The sequence below is a fragment of the Notolabrus celidotus genome, chromosome 22 (assembly GCF_009762535.1).
Source record: "Notolabrus celidotus isolate fNotCel1 chromosome 22, fNotCel1.pri, whole genome shotgun sequence".
Classification (NCBI taxonomy): domain Eukaryota; kingdom Metazoa; phylum Chordata; class Actinopteri; order Labriformes; family Labridae; genus Notolabrus; species Notolabrus celidotus.
Window position 1 is genome coordinate 14,436,651 of NC_048293.1, and position 15,681 is coordinate 14,452,331.

Here is a 15,681-nt window from a genome sequence, read left to right on the forward strand (position 1 = left end):
GGATCTTTGTTTGCACGCAACTTACACACAAATCATAGCAATCTGAAATCCAGTTTTTACATACATGTGACCTTATCCACCTCATAAAACACATTCTTAGAGGAAAATAATTCACATTAAAAAATGTGCAGCAGTGCCTGCTTTGAATCAAACATCTAATAACTTACATAATACATCTGAAAAGGGGATGACAGCCAATAACTACCTTCCTTTCCCAGCAAGGCAGCACACAGTCTTATTTTGATAGCAAGGGAGGCCTAAGCTATCCGTCCTGACATGATCAGACTCCCATTAAAAAGGCACAAGTGCAGCATTCATTTCCTCCTCAAACTGAAGGCAATAAATCTCCTCACAGTTGCGAGCTACGGAGCCCTCTTAGAACTCCAAGAGAGCTTCAAGGGAAGCATTGTAAAACACATGTGGTCGATATAATCTGAGTTTGTAAGCTTTGATCGCCCCTCATCAAAACACTCCCCCTCATCTGATGTCGAAAAAATGAACACATAAGAAGTGGGGAAGGAAAAAGGGGGGGAAAGGGGTGAGCGAGCAGGAGCAGGGAAAAGTTTTTAGAGAATAAAGGGGGAGTTGTGTGAGTGAAGAGAGGAAGAGATTAAGAGAGCGCACAAGAGAGAGATAAAGGGAGTGTGTGATTAATGATGGTTGACAGCTGATCATAGAGAATGCTCTCCATTTGGACCTCGCTCTAACTCCCTGTCACAGTCGATCAGGCGAGCTCAGTCATCTCGCTACAAAAGGTACACTGGGCAGGCAGAAAGACCTGACGCACTCCTAAGCTCCACAAAGGCTGTGCCCCTTCTAATAACACACTCCTCCTCCACCCTGCAAAACGCCACACTGAGTCTCTGTTCACATCGGCTGGTTAACCATATGGCAAAGGGAATCCAAACGCTTACGGCCTCGTTCACCAAGGGGCCTCATGAATATGTATTCCCTTTTTTCATTCATAAAACATTGAACTTTCTTGTAACTCTAGACAAATTATACTGTATTAAAGATAAATCAAGCTGAACAGCCTCTCTTTGTTTGCCATCATAACCCCCTTTTACGATTAATAGGCTAATCAATCCTAGCTAGCTCTTTGCTGTATTAGATGACTCAGCGTTTCATGCTGCCAAAGAGAGAGAGAGAGAGAGAGAGAGAGAAAGGGCAATCTTTAGCATGAAGCATTTCAGAGAGCATTCTTTCTTGCCAAAATTTCAAAGATGTAGAAGCAACAGGTCACTCTACTACTGCCTTACTTCACATTACTACTGCAACAGATGTAGCGTTAGGAGGAGCTACGCTAGCTAATGTCACCTGGTGTTCTGCCAAAGCCTGTAAACTGCTTCATAATGTAGTCAGTTCAGGCTTGAATCCTGACTTTTTTGACTGGTATGGCCCAAGCGGCAACCTCCAGTCTAAAAATGGAAAGTAACGGAAGTACCGGAAACCACATACACACCAATTCAAAAAAGACGATAACATTTCAAAGATATTGAGATCACGAGTCTTCCAATGAGAGGCACAGCTGACTTGATTGACAGGCGGGAACACTGTAGCTGTTGGCTAGGAGGCTCAAAGCCTGCCTCTTTACGTAACAATCGCTCGACAGTAGTAATATGGCTCCCGCCGCCGTGTGGCCTAAAAACAGCGCTTCAGAAACAGATGGGTGATATCACGGATCCTACGTCCATATTTTATACAGTCAGTATGGTATGGCCCAACTGAGACACTGAGTTATGTTGTGTGGCGTGACAAATTTATGTGCACTCACATATGAATAGCATTTATGCACCTTTTCTGATGTTATAGATGTAAGAGATTTTATATTTCTATGTATATTTGACATATACACATCAACCTATATTCCCTCTTCAAAGTATTAAAGAAAGGAAATTGTCAGGGGTTGCTTTTATTTAGTTTTGAATCCTTCTTGTTTAGTTACCCGATTCATTCATTCGTCACTTCTTGGTTCCTGTTGTCATACTTAACCCTTGTGATCTTGTACTCCTTATATGTTTAGTGTTTCTCATTTAATTTTGCTCTATTTTCTCTAACGTGTCAAGTCGAGTTTTACTTCCATAGTTTTCCCTCCTCTGTGATTGTGTGCCCCGCCCTTATTAGTTTCACCTGTGGTTCGTGTCACACATGTGTTTGATTACCCTTTGTGTCTTCTCCCGTTTACCCTGCCTCTTCCTTCCAGTGCTTTCTGTGGATTCTCCCTGGTTATTTTTGGTGGTTAATACTTTGATGGACATTAACTTTGTTTCAGTAAGTTCATGTTTGTACCCTTTGTCCTTCTTTTCATCACACCTGACAGAAATATGCTGCACTGAAATGCAGAAAAAGCTACTAGCAGGATGTTAAAACACAGCCCAAATACTTGATTTTAACATAATAAAGACTTATGACATAAGTAAAGACTGACAGGTGAAAAAATCAATTATAGTTAAGGATTTGGAGGTGACACCTGAGGTATCCCATCATTTCAAGGGGGGCTCTGGCCAACCTTAGCCCCCTCTTTAGATCCACTCCTATCTTTGTCTGTTCAACTCCCAGTCCCTCTCATGGCTTACTAACTGGTTTTGGTACTAGGATTATTTTCAGACATTTTTTTCAGTCAAGAGTGAAGCATCTCCCCCACCCTTTGCGCCCCGAATGATGGAAAAAATGCATTCATGAAATTCAGAAGCTTCTCCCAACGGATCTAGTTACAGTAATTGATGAGTTTATAAGATGTTTGTTAAGCTAAGCCAGCCTGCAGAGTTTGAGAGTTTGTGGCCAGAACATTTCTTTTCATTCTTCCCGGCAAATTTTTTTCTTGAGGGTGGTGTGGAGGGGGGTTGGATTGGGTGTTGCACAGCTACTGTGTTTTTCCGACAAGCTGATCTCCGTGACACTCGCGTGATGTGATGAATGGTATGATCTGCTAATGCAAACGTGTAGTAGGTCCATGGAAAAAAGGGATCCTTGATCAGACAAACAGATGTGTGCGTCGAACTGCTTAATATCACTGTTACAGCAATAAGCCCAACACTTTGCTCAGAATGGAAAGAGTTGTGGAAATAAGGAAAGGATGACAGGGCGCACGTGAGAGCATGCACCCACAATTGCAGAGCACAAGCCATAATAAACGCAGCTCAGACAGAGTTACATTATCAGACTTTTGGTGCTATTCTGGGGTGAAACTTCAATGGATTACAACTGCACAGGAGTGACCTATAGATGGGAATCCCCTGAAATGTTCCCAGCACTTGATGTTGTTGAAAAAGGAGGATTAGGTGATGGGAACTGTCAGTGTCATAACGCAAAGCCTCTTTATCCTGCAGCAGTAGTCTGATCCCTACATCTGGACAAGTCAAAACTAAACAATCACAGAGCAAATTACTGCACTGGAAAGCTGGTGCATGTCCGTTCAGATCTGCCTGCTCCAACATAACTTTCTATTAATACCAACAAGGGTCATGACACAAGTAAAGGCTTCATAATAACCATTTAAACTTCACCTGTGTTCTTGTAACGATGAGGTTGTAATTAAAGACATACTCTATTTATCATTATGACCGTGCAGTGATGTTTTACAGTGTGCAAATACATTTACACACGCCACCGAGCATCATGAGCGCTCTAAAAATATCCTGTGGTGTTTATCAGTCGTCTATGGGGAATGTCCACCATGCCCGGCTGTAATCACTGACACTGGCATACAGAGGCATAAGTTACAGCACAGTGCCAAGCGGGTGAAGTACTTCACCAACAGACCCACCTGCATCATAGACCGTATGGTGGCCACTGGACACACTTCCACTTGCTGAGCTCTCTGCGGACGTCTGCCTGTTGATCAGAAACAAGATAACCAGTAAAGACAAACTGTTCCTGAAAAGCAATGCAATACTTTATCCGAGTGTATCTCTATTCATAGCTGATTACTTGAATTAATATGCAAAAAGGACTGTTTGTGACAGCTGGGGTTTGTTTTTTAGGCATGGTGTGTGATGAGTCATCTTCTGACAGGAGAAAAGTGGAGTCAATTTCAAATAGCCTCCAGTCAGTGGAGGCTAGTGGGGGTTAAGTGTTTACTGAGTGCCTCTCACAAGCTATTGTGACAAGCAGGGGGCAAATTCCTGCTCCTTGTCCTGGGTGATGTGATTTTCTCATTGGCAAGATTACTGTGGTGATTATTGACTATTTGGACCTTAAGGCCCTAACCACAAGCATAAAAGGCGTGTATATAATGTGTCTTACAGGATGAATAGTCGGTACAGTAGTATATACTTTGTATGTTTAGCCTACAGGCTTTCAACAGAAGTCTTGAGCTCATAGTTGAGGAATTACACAGCCCTTTACACATAATCAGACAGCAAACACAGTGTTTTCACAGAGTAAACCATTAGAAGAAGTAGTGGGGCGTAGAGCACACGTGCAGACACGTCTGTAACCTTATACATTAAATCTGTTAAGCATTTTTTAGGGGGAACAATAAATAAAGCTTAGCTGGCATTAACCTCTCGCCCCATAACAGCAGCTTGCCAAAGGAGCATTAACAAGGTAATGAGGGTACACACTGCCTCCTTGTAAGGGGCTGCACAGTTGTTCTTTCATAGCATTGCACAACCACAAACAGAACTGGCCCACTTTGAGCGTGGCATACCTCGACAGGAAGCGACCCCTTTCATTTTGAAAGCGAAGAAAAAAAAACCTCCACCTGACCTCTGGGTTCTTCACATCACTTTCTTTGTCAACAGTCTCTCACTCGGTCATTTCAAGAAGCAGGCAGCAGCAGCAGCCAGAAACACTTGACGTGGAAAATATCTGAACTCGCGCTGCGCACGGATGATATTTAATCCTAAAGGTGGAAATTTCACACTTCTCAAAGAGAGCTGGAGTCTTTATGTAAACAAAGCTGAAGTGCAGTTTGACTTCTTTGTGCATTCAGGTAGCTAATATGTCCTAATGTCAGTCAGACTCGCCAAAGGGGATAAAGTTTAACCATAAACACACTTCTGGCAGCTCTCTGAGTGTGTACAGTATCCTGTGAAAATAACTACTGTTGTGGCTGATTAATAGGGAGCGAGAGCAGCGGCAGGGCTGACATTAATGGTGCCGCTGTAATTGTCACCCTATTAGTAATGCCACACGACAGCCCGGGTTTCCGTAGTTACAGCTGCGTCTAGCCAAACCTCGCAAACAAAATACCAAACAGGCTCATTTATTTGCGTTACAAATTGGTCCTTTCAAAGCCTTCACTGAAGTCATACCACTTTGAGGCGTTGCAGCCCCCTCCTGTTGGCAGCTGTGGCATGATGATAGACCAGAGAGAGCCCTGCCCTGCTGAGCAGATACCAACACGGAGAACATTTGCTCCACAGAGTGTGCTGCATGTTAGGTGAGCTCAGAAACCAAAGGCACTGACACTCAGTGCGGCCAGATTTTTTTTCCAGTCTGCAATTAAAACCAAAGCTGACTCCATCCAATAATTGGACACTAGTCAGCAGTTTCAGAAAAAGTTGACAGGATAGCACTCCTCGAGGATTTTTCAGGACTGCTAACAGAGGAAATCATTTGGCCGCATCAACAGAAACCCTAACTCCATTTCCTTTGCTAAACAGGATTCAAAAACCACATGTCATTCTGATCAACACTTTCTACAACTGTCAAAGATCATCAGGAGTGTGCTAATATGGCAGAAAGGCCAGAGATAGTTTGTAGCAAACAACAGTTTTACAGTTCTACAGTTGGCAAGAGGAAGGTGTTTGGAGAAGTGAAAAACCTTGAACTGTTTGAGTACCCCGCTCGGTGATTCTATTAAAAGTTGGAAGTGCTCAGCCTGATACTGAGATGAATTTCAGATGTGATTCAATAACAGGGGTATTGAGTTGCCCCTAAAAAAAGAGCACTGGAAATAAAGGGAAGCAACTTATTATCCCACCATTCTCTGCAAACAATCATCTTTTTTCCTCCTGGACAGAGTTGACTTTTCAATTACTTTGTCATTTTTTCTTTTCCCCTCTCTTTATTCTTTCTTTTCATTGTTTCCATCGGTGCATTTTTTGGTCCTGAAGCTTCCGTTTTTCCCACACTCTCTCCCTGTCACACTGGTCGACCACAAAAATGCAGGACATAGGAGAGTGCGAGGGGGCTCTGGAATTCCACATGCAGAGGGTAAACACAGCCACTGCCAGGAAGACACACACACAGGAGCAAACACAGCACCTACTCGGCTGCCCTAACCTAATCTACAACCCATGAGCTGACCCCCCTCCTGAAATCTTAACTCTTTAGGCGCCAAGTACAGAGAAAATGATGGATGATATAAAAAGTGTTATGGAGAGTCTTTCACAACTTCATCTGTATGCTTTAAAAACAGCCCTGATAACAAAGGTTTACTGTTATTGTGTAATTTGGCCAGATGTTGGAGTTATAAAGTACATAAAGTAATTGAGGGAAATAGCTCACAGTTTAGCACTGTTTCATTCCTTTCCTTTTATTTTCCCCCTCTGTGCTCTTCAGCTTATCTCCAAACCAAACAGGATCTAAACGGCGCTCTGAGCCGGGGCCCTTTCACTGAACCACTCTCTGTTTACGGTTCAGGCAGAAATCAGGCCTGTGATGAGGTTGTTTACCGAAAAGGCAGATACACCCTGCAGCCAAAAGACCGCGAGCACTGCACAACACGCATATTCAAACGCTCATTAGCATTGGCCGTGTCCGCTTGAACTCCCATGCACTTTGTCACAATCCACAAGCAGAAGCCAAACAATGCCAACCCACTGCAATCAGTTGATGCACTACAAAGTACACAGCAACTTTATTAAACTCTCTGCTTTAAGACATTTAAATTGTATCAAAAGCCGGAGAGATAAAAATAAGCGATGAATGCATTTTCTTTTAAGGTTTGGCTTACTTGATGAGGCGCTTTGTTGCAGTTTTTCTGGTCTGTCCCTCTCTGGCACTGCTGGGCGGCTTTGGGGTGTGAACAGGACTAACACAGGTTTGAATGTGGCTGTTACCATGACTGTGACCGGGCTGAACATGAAAGCCAGGAGGGGGGCAGCTGGATGAACTTGTGGAAGCCTGGGAGTGTGGAGTCTGGTCTGGAAATGGAGCCTGCAGAACAAGAAGGACAGTTCTTATTGAATGAGGCAATATCAGATGAGAGGGAGGGATGTTTAGGTGATGAATAGCAGCACAGCCATGATTTGGCCGCAGATAATCACAGGGGTGCTGATTATCAGTACAACAAAACAGCATCAAGTGTGTGTTACTACTGTACAACAGTTCCACAAGCAGCATGAAGTATTAAAAAGGAATAGGAAGAAACAAAATTTGCAGTTTTTTTTAATTGAGGTCATTCATTTTCCTCCAGCTCCAGTAGCTGATTCAAACTGGGAAGTTGCCAAGCCATTCAAACACTTTCTTAGACACATGCTACTCATCATCAAACACTGGAAGAGGAGTCTTACGTTTACTTATTCTGAAATACCAGCTTAATCAGTCTAGACAAACAGTCTGCAGTCATATTGATTAACTGTATTCAGAGTACCTGGTTGAGTGGAGTGATTCAAGGAGTGAAACGTCAAAGAGATGCTGTACTCTCAGCACTCATGGAAGGCCTTTAGGTTTAGGTTTAAGCTAAAATCTCACTGAGACACTCAAACAACTTTGGACACTTAAACAACTCAGTTTGTAATGATAAGTGTAACTGCGGTGGACCGTTAAGGTAAGGCCAGAGAAGGAACTAACACCAGCTTCTTCACTGACCAACCATGTGTAATCCTGGTGCCATTTGCAATCAAGTGGTGTGCCTGGGACATGTTCATATATGGTTTCCTCTTTGCATTGTTCAATTTTAACCTTCATTTGTGGATGCAACAATGAAGTCTGTTCATAGGCAATGGTTTTTGGAAGTGAATTTGAGCCCATGCAGTGACTTCCACTACAGCAGGGGTGTCAAACATGTGGCCCGCGGGCCTTTGACTTTGCAAAGTGAAAAAACTACAGAGAAGACATTAACTGCCATTTTTCAATAAAAGTAACTACTATTTCAAATTTGTCCTCTGGGGTTTGCATAAAATCATTGTACTGCGGGGGGGTCCATAATAGTCATCTTTACCTTCTTCATTATTATAATCTATCTGTTCTTTTGCAGTAAACATTACACTCTGTGTCAGGTGAATGGGTAACCTGTATGTTTGGTGTGTTCGCAGCAGGCTTTAAGAGTAAAATATTTGGCCCCACTATGAGACTCATCATGGCAATAAATACAACAGCTGTTTTTGTAGAAAGATAGTTCATTAAATGTGAACATTCTCAGAATTGACTTCTACTTTTTTGCACTAAAACAAAGGGAAACATTAACAGTTGTTGTTACTTATAGGTCATTATGTTATGATTTTACTGGTCCGGCCCACTTCAGATCAACTTGGGCTGTATGTTTGCCCCTGAACTGAAATGAGTTTGACGCCCCTGCACTACAGAGTCGCATCTATTTTAATGAAGTACCGCCTGAAGGCTTGATGATCATTGCTTCCATACTGGTTTTCCGGTTTGTCTCTGATGTACTGATATTTCTCCTATTCCATCCATCTTTAAATGACATTATGAACTGTAGATGAGGATTCTTTGCTGTTTTATGTTGAGGATCATAATGCTGAAATCATTTAACTATTTGCTTACGCAGTCCCTCACAGTGAACCTCTTCTCATCTTTATTTCAGAGAGACTCAGCCTCTCTGGAATGCCCCTTTTAAACCCTTTCATGTTACTAACCTGTTGAGATGTTCCTCCAGGAGTTTTTCTTTTCTCATTATTACACAACTTTTCAGAGCTTTGTTGTCCCGTCATAACTATTGTGAAGTGTGCGGCTGGCATCGAGATTTAACATGAGCATCTGTTTTTTAATAACACAAAACATTTTTTCAGTTTCTAAGATAGATATTCTATCCTTCAGTTTTTTCAATTTAATATAATATTTAAATGATTTGCAACCTGTTGAGCTCTGTTTTTATCAACGTTTTACACAGCATCCTAACTATTTTGGAATTTTGGTTGTAATACATAGACAAATACTTTGTAGAAAACGCTATAAATGAAGTAGATGACTGGCCAACTTTCACTTCAAACATGTAATGATATAAAATACAGAGTTCCTATTGTTTCATATCGTGAATCTGCTCACTACAACCTTCTGAAAATCACCCATGATGAAGTTGAAAATGAAGAAAAAGGTCAGATATCCGACGTAAGAAAGGCTCATGTATAGCCATATTGCAATCAAGAAATCAAGTTCCTATAAACTACGATATTCTCCCGAGAACTTTATCAAGGGCGTGTGAAAATGTATCTTGTCTATGTTGTGTGTGTATTACAGCTCTCTACTGTTGAGAACAGATAAAAAAAATCCCAATTCCAAAAGAGGAATAAGGAAGTGCAATCACATTTGGAATGGGTTTGTCATGTGGAAAATATGTAGCCTCGGGCCATTAAGGTGAAGTATCAAACTGCTTGACATGAATTAAAGCAGATATAAATGAAATGCCATCCAGTATGAAAACAAGCTCAACATTTTTTTGCAGTTGGCCGCACTGAGAAGCAAATTCTTTGGATTATTTATTTGTTTTTACAAGATCTCTTCAAAGGCTAAGGAAGGGTGAAAATGCCGTTTTCTTTCTGACATAATATTTAAGAGCCACATTTCACTCTCTCCTTGCAGTGCTGGGGAATGCTTTTCATGCATTCTTTCCACATCTCATGCCTATGCTATTTTCTCTGCAGCTTTATACGGCTATCTAACAAGCTAACGGTTTTCCAGCTTCACAATGCTGCTGTTCAAAGGGCCGGCAGTGTGACAGGGAATATCTGATGTAATTTGTGTGTTGACAAATGAGACGCTGAGTTTCCAGGTTGCAAGGCCTATGGCCCCAATTCAGTTTGAGCGGGGCCAGGGAGGGCACCTTTCTTTGGCTGCCAGGTGGCCGGAGTCCAAGCCTGTGGAGGAGCCGGGGAGTCTGCACCCAGTAACTGGAACGTGGACTGCAGCAACGGAACAGCCCCCTGTCTCTTTCTCTCTCACAGATGAACACACTCGTACACAAAAGTTTATATGAGCACTCTCATCAAATGAAGCACTTCCTTGTGTCTTCAGTTAAACTGTGAAATGATTTATTAATTTTCTTATGAAAACAGAAAAGATTTCAAGGTGAGCTCAGGGATATTAAAGGCATTGGTATTAAGAATAATAAAGCCCCCATCTCATAACACAACTGAAATGTCAAGTCGAGCCACTGACAAGCTGCTGGACAAGTCTTTGTTTTTGTGCTTTTAAGATTGATTGAGACAATAGTCTGGAGTCAGAAAGGGTTGAAATAAGTAAAAAGGATGTAAAGTGGCTACACAATTCAAGACATTTGTTGTAGAAAAGATTACATTGCACGGTGAAACTGGCAGACAGATACGTGGGTGGGAGAAAGATTTTAGGGAGGGATGTCTTATTCAATGGTTAGAAAGCCATATCCAGAGTCAACCTACGGATGACCTCATTTAGTGTGGGCTGAGCAACTGGATGACTCTTTTGTTAAGTCCATATTCAGTTCTTAATGTCACAAACCTTTTCTAATCGTATGAGATTTTCCTTCCCTCACAGGCTGGGCGTGTGATGAGACATGTTAGCAATAAAAATAACTTGGTCAACTGTGTTTAGACTATAAAAAAAAGGTGAAAGGGGGAATGGAACAGGGTGGAGGCAGGGGATTAGTTTCACTAAGTGCCTTAAGAAAGCCTGTGAGACTAAGCCAAGAGAAATATCACCTCAATAGCATTAACTAAGACCCAACCAAGATGAGGAACAAACAGTGACATGAAGAAACTGCATTACTCAGAAGAGATTAGAAAAAAATGGTGCATCCCATCTTTCCACTTGAAAGCCTTCCAATGGCACTATCCTGTCTCTGTTTCTTTCCATCCATAAAATGGCTCCAGGGCTGCACAATAAATCTCAATGTTGTAGTTATCACAGTATGAGCCTGTGCAATTAACACTTCACAGAAGTCTAAATTTATTGCAACACATAGAGAAAAAATGTTTGTGTGTAAATGCAAAAGAGCAATGCTTACTGGCTCAAATGTGTACATCTTAGCTATTCAGGCCTGAGTATAATGGGTGTGATTACACACCAGTTAGATGCAGTGGTTTAAGCTAACTATGAACTACCCTCAGATTAAGGGTCTGTGACTACTGACAGGTTTTTTATGCTGGCAGGATATATTTTTTATACACGTCAAGAGCAGTGCAGCGTTTCAGCACTCAGTGTCCTGAGCGCCAACATGAGCTAACAGCACACCTAGTTAACAACAGTTCAACTTCGGATTTTAAGGGTTTTAATTCAAGGTGAGAGATGCTTGTAAAATGTATTTGATGTAAATATGTAAATGTAAATACTACAAGCATACAGAACAGTTTAAAGCCTCTGTGGGGAGTTTTTAGCGGACTACCAAAATGATCAAAATGAATACTGATGAGCTACAAAAGTAAACAAGACCATCCGCATTAAGAGTTATAATTTCTATATAGTTCTTTTTAATGCCTGGAAATGCTGCAGGGTGTAGGTGTCAGACAGTGGTTGACTGGACCCTGCAAAAACAGCCTGTGTTTTCATTTTTCACCACAAAGATTCTTGATACTTGATAAGTGATACATTTCACTATTGTAAGAAAGCAAAATGGCCTTTATTTTAAATACAGTACTTACACATGGACAGGACAAAGTCAGCTAAGAGGTTAGAAGCACTGCATTGTCAAAGGGAGGCGCCAAAAGCACAACAGACGTAAGTTACACACAGGAGCTTTAAAATAGACTTTAACTGCCAGGGAAGCAGCAGTGCTGTGTGACAACTTCAGCCACTTAGTAAAAGTAGGCGTGAGTAAAAAGTGCTTTGAAATTGAGGGTATTGGTGCGGCAAGCAAAAAATATGATAATTATTGAAGCAGGCCAAAACTGGTGCCACTTTATTGTGAAAAATATCTCTTTGGAATGTATTTTAGTTTCACACAGGTAATGTTTAAAACATGAGAAACAGCAGATATACATGAAAGCTGTAAGTTACATATATGCATTCTTTAATGGTTGTTTACTTGTCTCATTTCATACTCATCTCAATAATGAAAAACATAATCGCACATAGCTTATTCCTCTCACATCAGTCAGGCCTTATAGGCTCCACAAAATTCTGAATGGTAAATGGAGATTAGCTTGTCCTGTTGAAATCCTCTTACAAAGCAAATTTATGGAAAGATGGCGGCCTATTTTTCCCTCCACACATTAACCTTACGCTGTGCTAAATGAGAGACCGCTCTGCCTTCCTTATCTCCTTCTTAAAGCAGCCGAATCACATCTGTCATGGCTAGCATTGCCTGACTAAAAGCTTTTTTGTCGCTACATTACTTCTCCTGAGAAAATCACATCCCAAAACTGTATTTGTGTTGCAATGGGAGCACAAATGGAGTTCAAATCTGATATGTACTGTAAAAGTAAGGCTATAATGGACTTCGGTGCTGAGGCCGCTCTAGTACACTTATGGGCAGCATTCCTTTATTACTCACCTTCCAATATAAGCCTAACTGTGTCACTCAGCCAAACAGTGTAATCTCAAAGTGAGGAGTCATGTTGGCTCTCCAGGAATGAGCTTCTGCTGGGGATATTCCCACTGAACACCATTTTGTCAAGTGGTTTGGAAAGATACTCTCAGAATAGCTGTGTAGAGGCTAACATGAAAGCTTTCCCCTTGACGTGGGCGTATTTTGAACTATTCTGGACCACACAGTGCTTAGGTAGGGGAATATTTTGTGCAGACACAAATATTAGGGTTTTCCTGAGTTATGGCTCAATAATTCTCAGACATATTCAATTTTCATCCAGGAAAAGACATCAAACAAAAGATGCTCCACAACCCATTTCTCTTCACTTATATACTAAAACTGGACATCGGAGGTCTGAGCAGGAATTCAAATCGTGTCAACTACAAAGCCCAGGAAAGAAGTTTGGCAGACTCACAATTATCAGGGGAGAGTGCACTTGTGTTCCCCTTTAATAATTAGAAATGTCACCATTAATGATATGTTGTGCTATCAGCGCTCAGGTGGGAGGAGGTGATTCAGAGAGGGCAGAGTCTCATACAAACACACACACTGAGCTGCACACGGTAAGGCATGTTGTTTTGCTTTCCCTCCTTACCTTTTTCCCCAAACAGGTTTTGTTTTGCTCCCAACATGTTTTAGATTGTTGGGTTTTGTTATTTTAGTTTGTTGTCTTAGTTCGGGCTGGAGACTACCAGTAGTCTAGTTTTTGGTCTATTCTTTTCTTAGGTCTAGTTTTGGTTCTTAGTTGGTTTAAAGGGAGCTCTTGAGGCAGCTCCTTCCCATCTTTTGTTCCTTTTGGCTGGGATCTCCAGTCCCTTTTTGTTCCCTTTGTTTCTGTTTTCAACATCTTTGAATATTCCTGTTGATGAAGCTCAAGGTTTCAACCTCTATTTCTGTGTGGTGTCCCTTTTCACATGTTGTGGTCTCCACTTTTTGATTCTAACTTTCTGTGGCAAGAAGGCTTTAAGGCCAAAGATTCTGCCATACCTGGTGTCTGCAGTGGCCCTGGTCCACACACTGTTGAGACTGAAGTCTTTGCTGTTGTAGTTTCTGGATGGCAAACTGAAGCTGGTAGCTCGATTGGTTGGGCTGGTAGCACTGCTGATGGTTGGCCCCTGTCACCAAGCTGTAGGCACTCTGCATCTGGCTATCCCATGGACCCTTGTCGTGCTTTCCTGGCCTGTGGCTGGGGGAGAAGAAATGTGGAGCAGTCAGTGAGAAGGTGATTAACTTGAAAAGTAATTAAGTATCTCTAGAGGTTTCAACTCATAGTGAAAAAGTTCCTGGAGAAAAACTTATATTTTTAGGTTAAATTCTGGTAATGTTGAGAAATATGCTTATTTCCTTGACAAAGATATAGATACCACTTAGATGTCTCTTTGTTAAAAATTAAGTTACTCCAAACAGGACGATCTGGAGCAGCTTGTAGGGCTCTGGTCAGGCTGGTAGGCATATTTAGTTCCATTTGTAAATAAGCAGGCTTGCTGTTTCACTCTGTTTTTGGTATCTACAAAGCTAAGATAACCAGAATGTGCTTCATTTTAAGATCTTTCATACAAATCTTTGCATGATAGCCAAAATACCTTATAAAATTCTTTATTTATTTCTTTTAGGTTGTGTGAAGCCAGACATTTGGTTAGACAATGGATGGACAATTTGGAAAACAGAAAGATAAGAGGAAGAGAAGAGAGGGAGAAGTTTGAGAAGAAGGAAAGCTAGCGTTACGCTAAAATGACTAAATATAATAATTTTTTAACAATACCAAGTATTAATTATGTTTTTGTCTCCTTCTTTTCTCTGACTCCGTTAAATATTAACCTACTACTGGCTTAGAACGGACTGTTCTTCACAGTTAATAATAACCTCAAATATTACAAGATGGTGCACACTTAGTGGTTTCATCATGAGCCATAACAGCACAGTATTTAGGACCATCTTTTCCTTGTCTTATATCCTTCCATCCAACCAAGCCAGAGAAGTGACAGAAGCTACTTAACCCCCCTCATGAGTAAAATAAAAAGACAGTTCGCAGCATCCCTGGCGGTCGCTGCTGGGCCCGCAAAAGCCTCAAGTCAACGTGTGCAAATCAGAGAGTCAAAGCAGAGGGCAAGCCCGTGGCAGACACAGGCTGAACTTAAAACCTTTCCTTTTTGCCTCGGCACTCCCCGAGCTTCACGTTCCATTCACATCACAAAGCCACAACCTGGAAAGCAAACCTTTTGACGAGCTCCACGAGTTTGTAACTGGATTATCTGTCATTAGAACTAAGCCTGTTTCAGCCCTCTTTTTTTTTCTTTTTTCGTTTTGGCCCATGCTAAAGCAACGAGGTGACCAGCCTCCCCCTCACACACATGCTTAAAATGAGCCTGGTGTGCTGCTGTATATCGACCACCTGAGCCAAAAATAATACCATAAAGAGTGATATTGGGACATACAAGAAAAATATGAAAACACGTGAAAAAAAAAAAGGAGATGGCGCCAATAAAATGTGAATCCTTTGGGATTAAAGGGACAAAAAAGTTCTTGGTATTTTCCCTCATTTATGCAATAACATTTTTCCGTTGGTCTAGAGTTAAAGGAAACACTGTAGACTCAAAATAACAATGTCTGCTTCATTTTAAGACCAACGCCATGATAAGCTCTAAAAATAGAATTCAATTAATCTCGAACAACAATGCACACTGTGGGATAATAATCTTGTGTCGCTCAAGTGAAAACAGATTCCTGTCCTGTGTGGCCAAACAAAGACACAAGGGATCTTACACTCATGTAACCATGCTATCCGCCCATGCATTTCTTAGTTCACATGATGGCATATATATTACATAAACAACTGCTGTGACCATGGGCCAGTTCAGTTGATTTTTTCAGCTTCTGGAAACAAAGGCTTGTCTGTGAACCTTGCAAGGCCAGAGATCCTTGAGCTGAAACACCAGGAGACAAACAAAAACTGGTTCTTTGTTTACAGCAGTCATTTCCTTTAGTTTGGCTTCAGTTTGCAAACTGGACCACAGGGACCTTCAGTGCTACCATTTTATTAGAGTACAGCC

The 15,681-nt window shown here is 41.4% G+C and overlaps 1 protein-coding gene across 6 annotated transcripts in view; it reads right to left on the reverse strand.

Annotated features, from left to right (window-relative positions):
• ttll5 (tubulin tyrosine ligase-like family, member 5) overlaps positions 1-15,681 on the reverse strand; it is a 65,443-nt gene that overhangs the window by 3,037 nt on the left and 46,725 nt on the right. For all 6 annotated transcript variants that reach the window (XR_004629607.1, XM_034674825.1, XM_034674824.1 and 3 more), the window contains 3 exons: positions 13,619-13,817; positions 6,905-7,107; positions 3,767-3,834 (listed from right to left, as the gene is read on the reverse strand). Coding sequence is in view for 5 of the 6 variants with exons in the window: in XM_034674825.1 (XP_034530716.1) it covers positions 3,767-3,834; positions 6,905-7,107; positions 13,619-13,817 (470 nt within the window). In the remaining variant the exon portion in view is untranslated. The remainder of the gene's footprint in view (positions 1-3,766; positions 3,835-6,904; positions 7,108-13,618; positions 13,818-15,681) is intronic.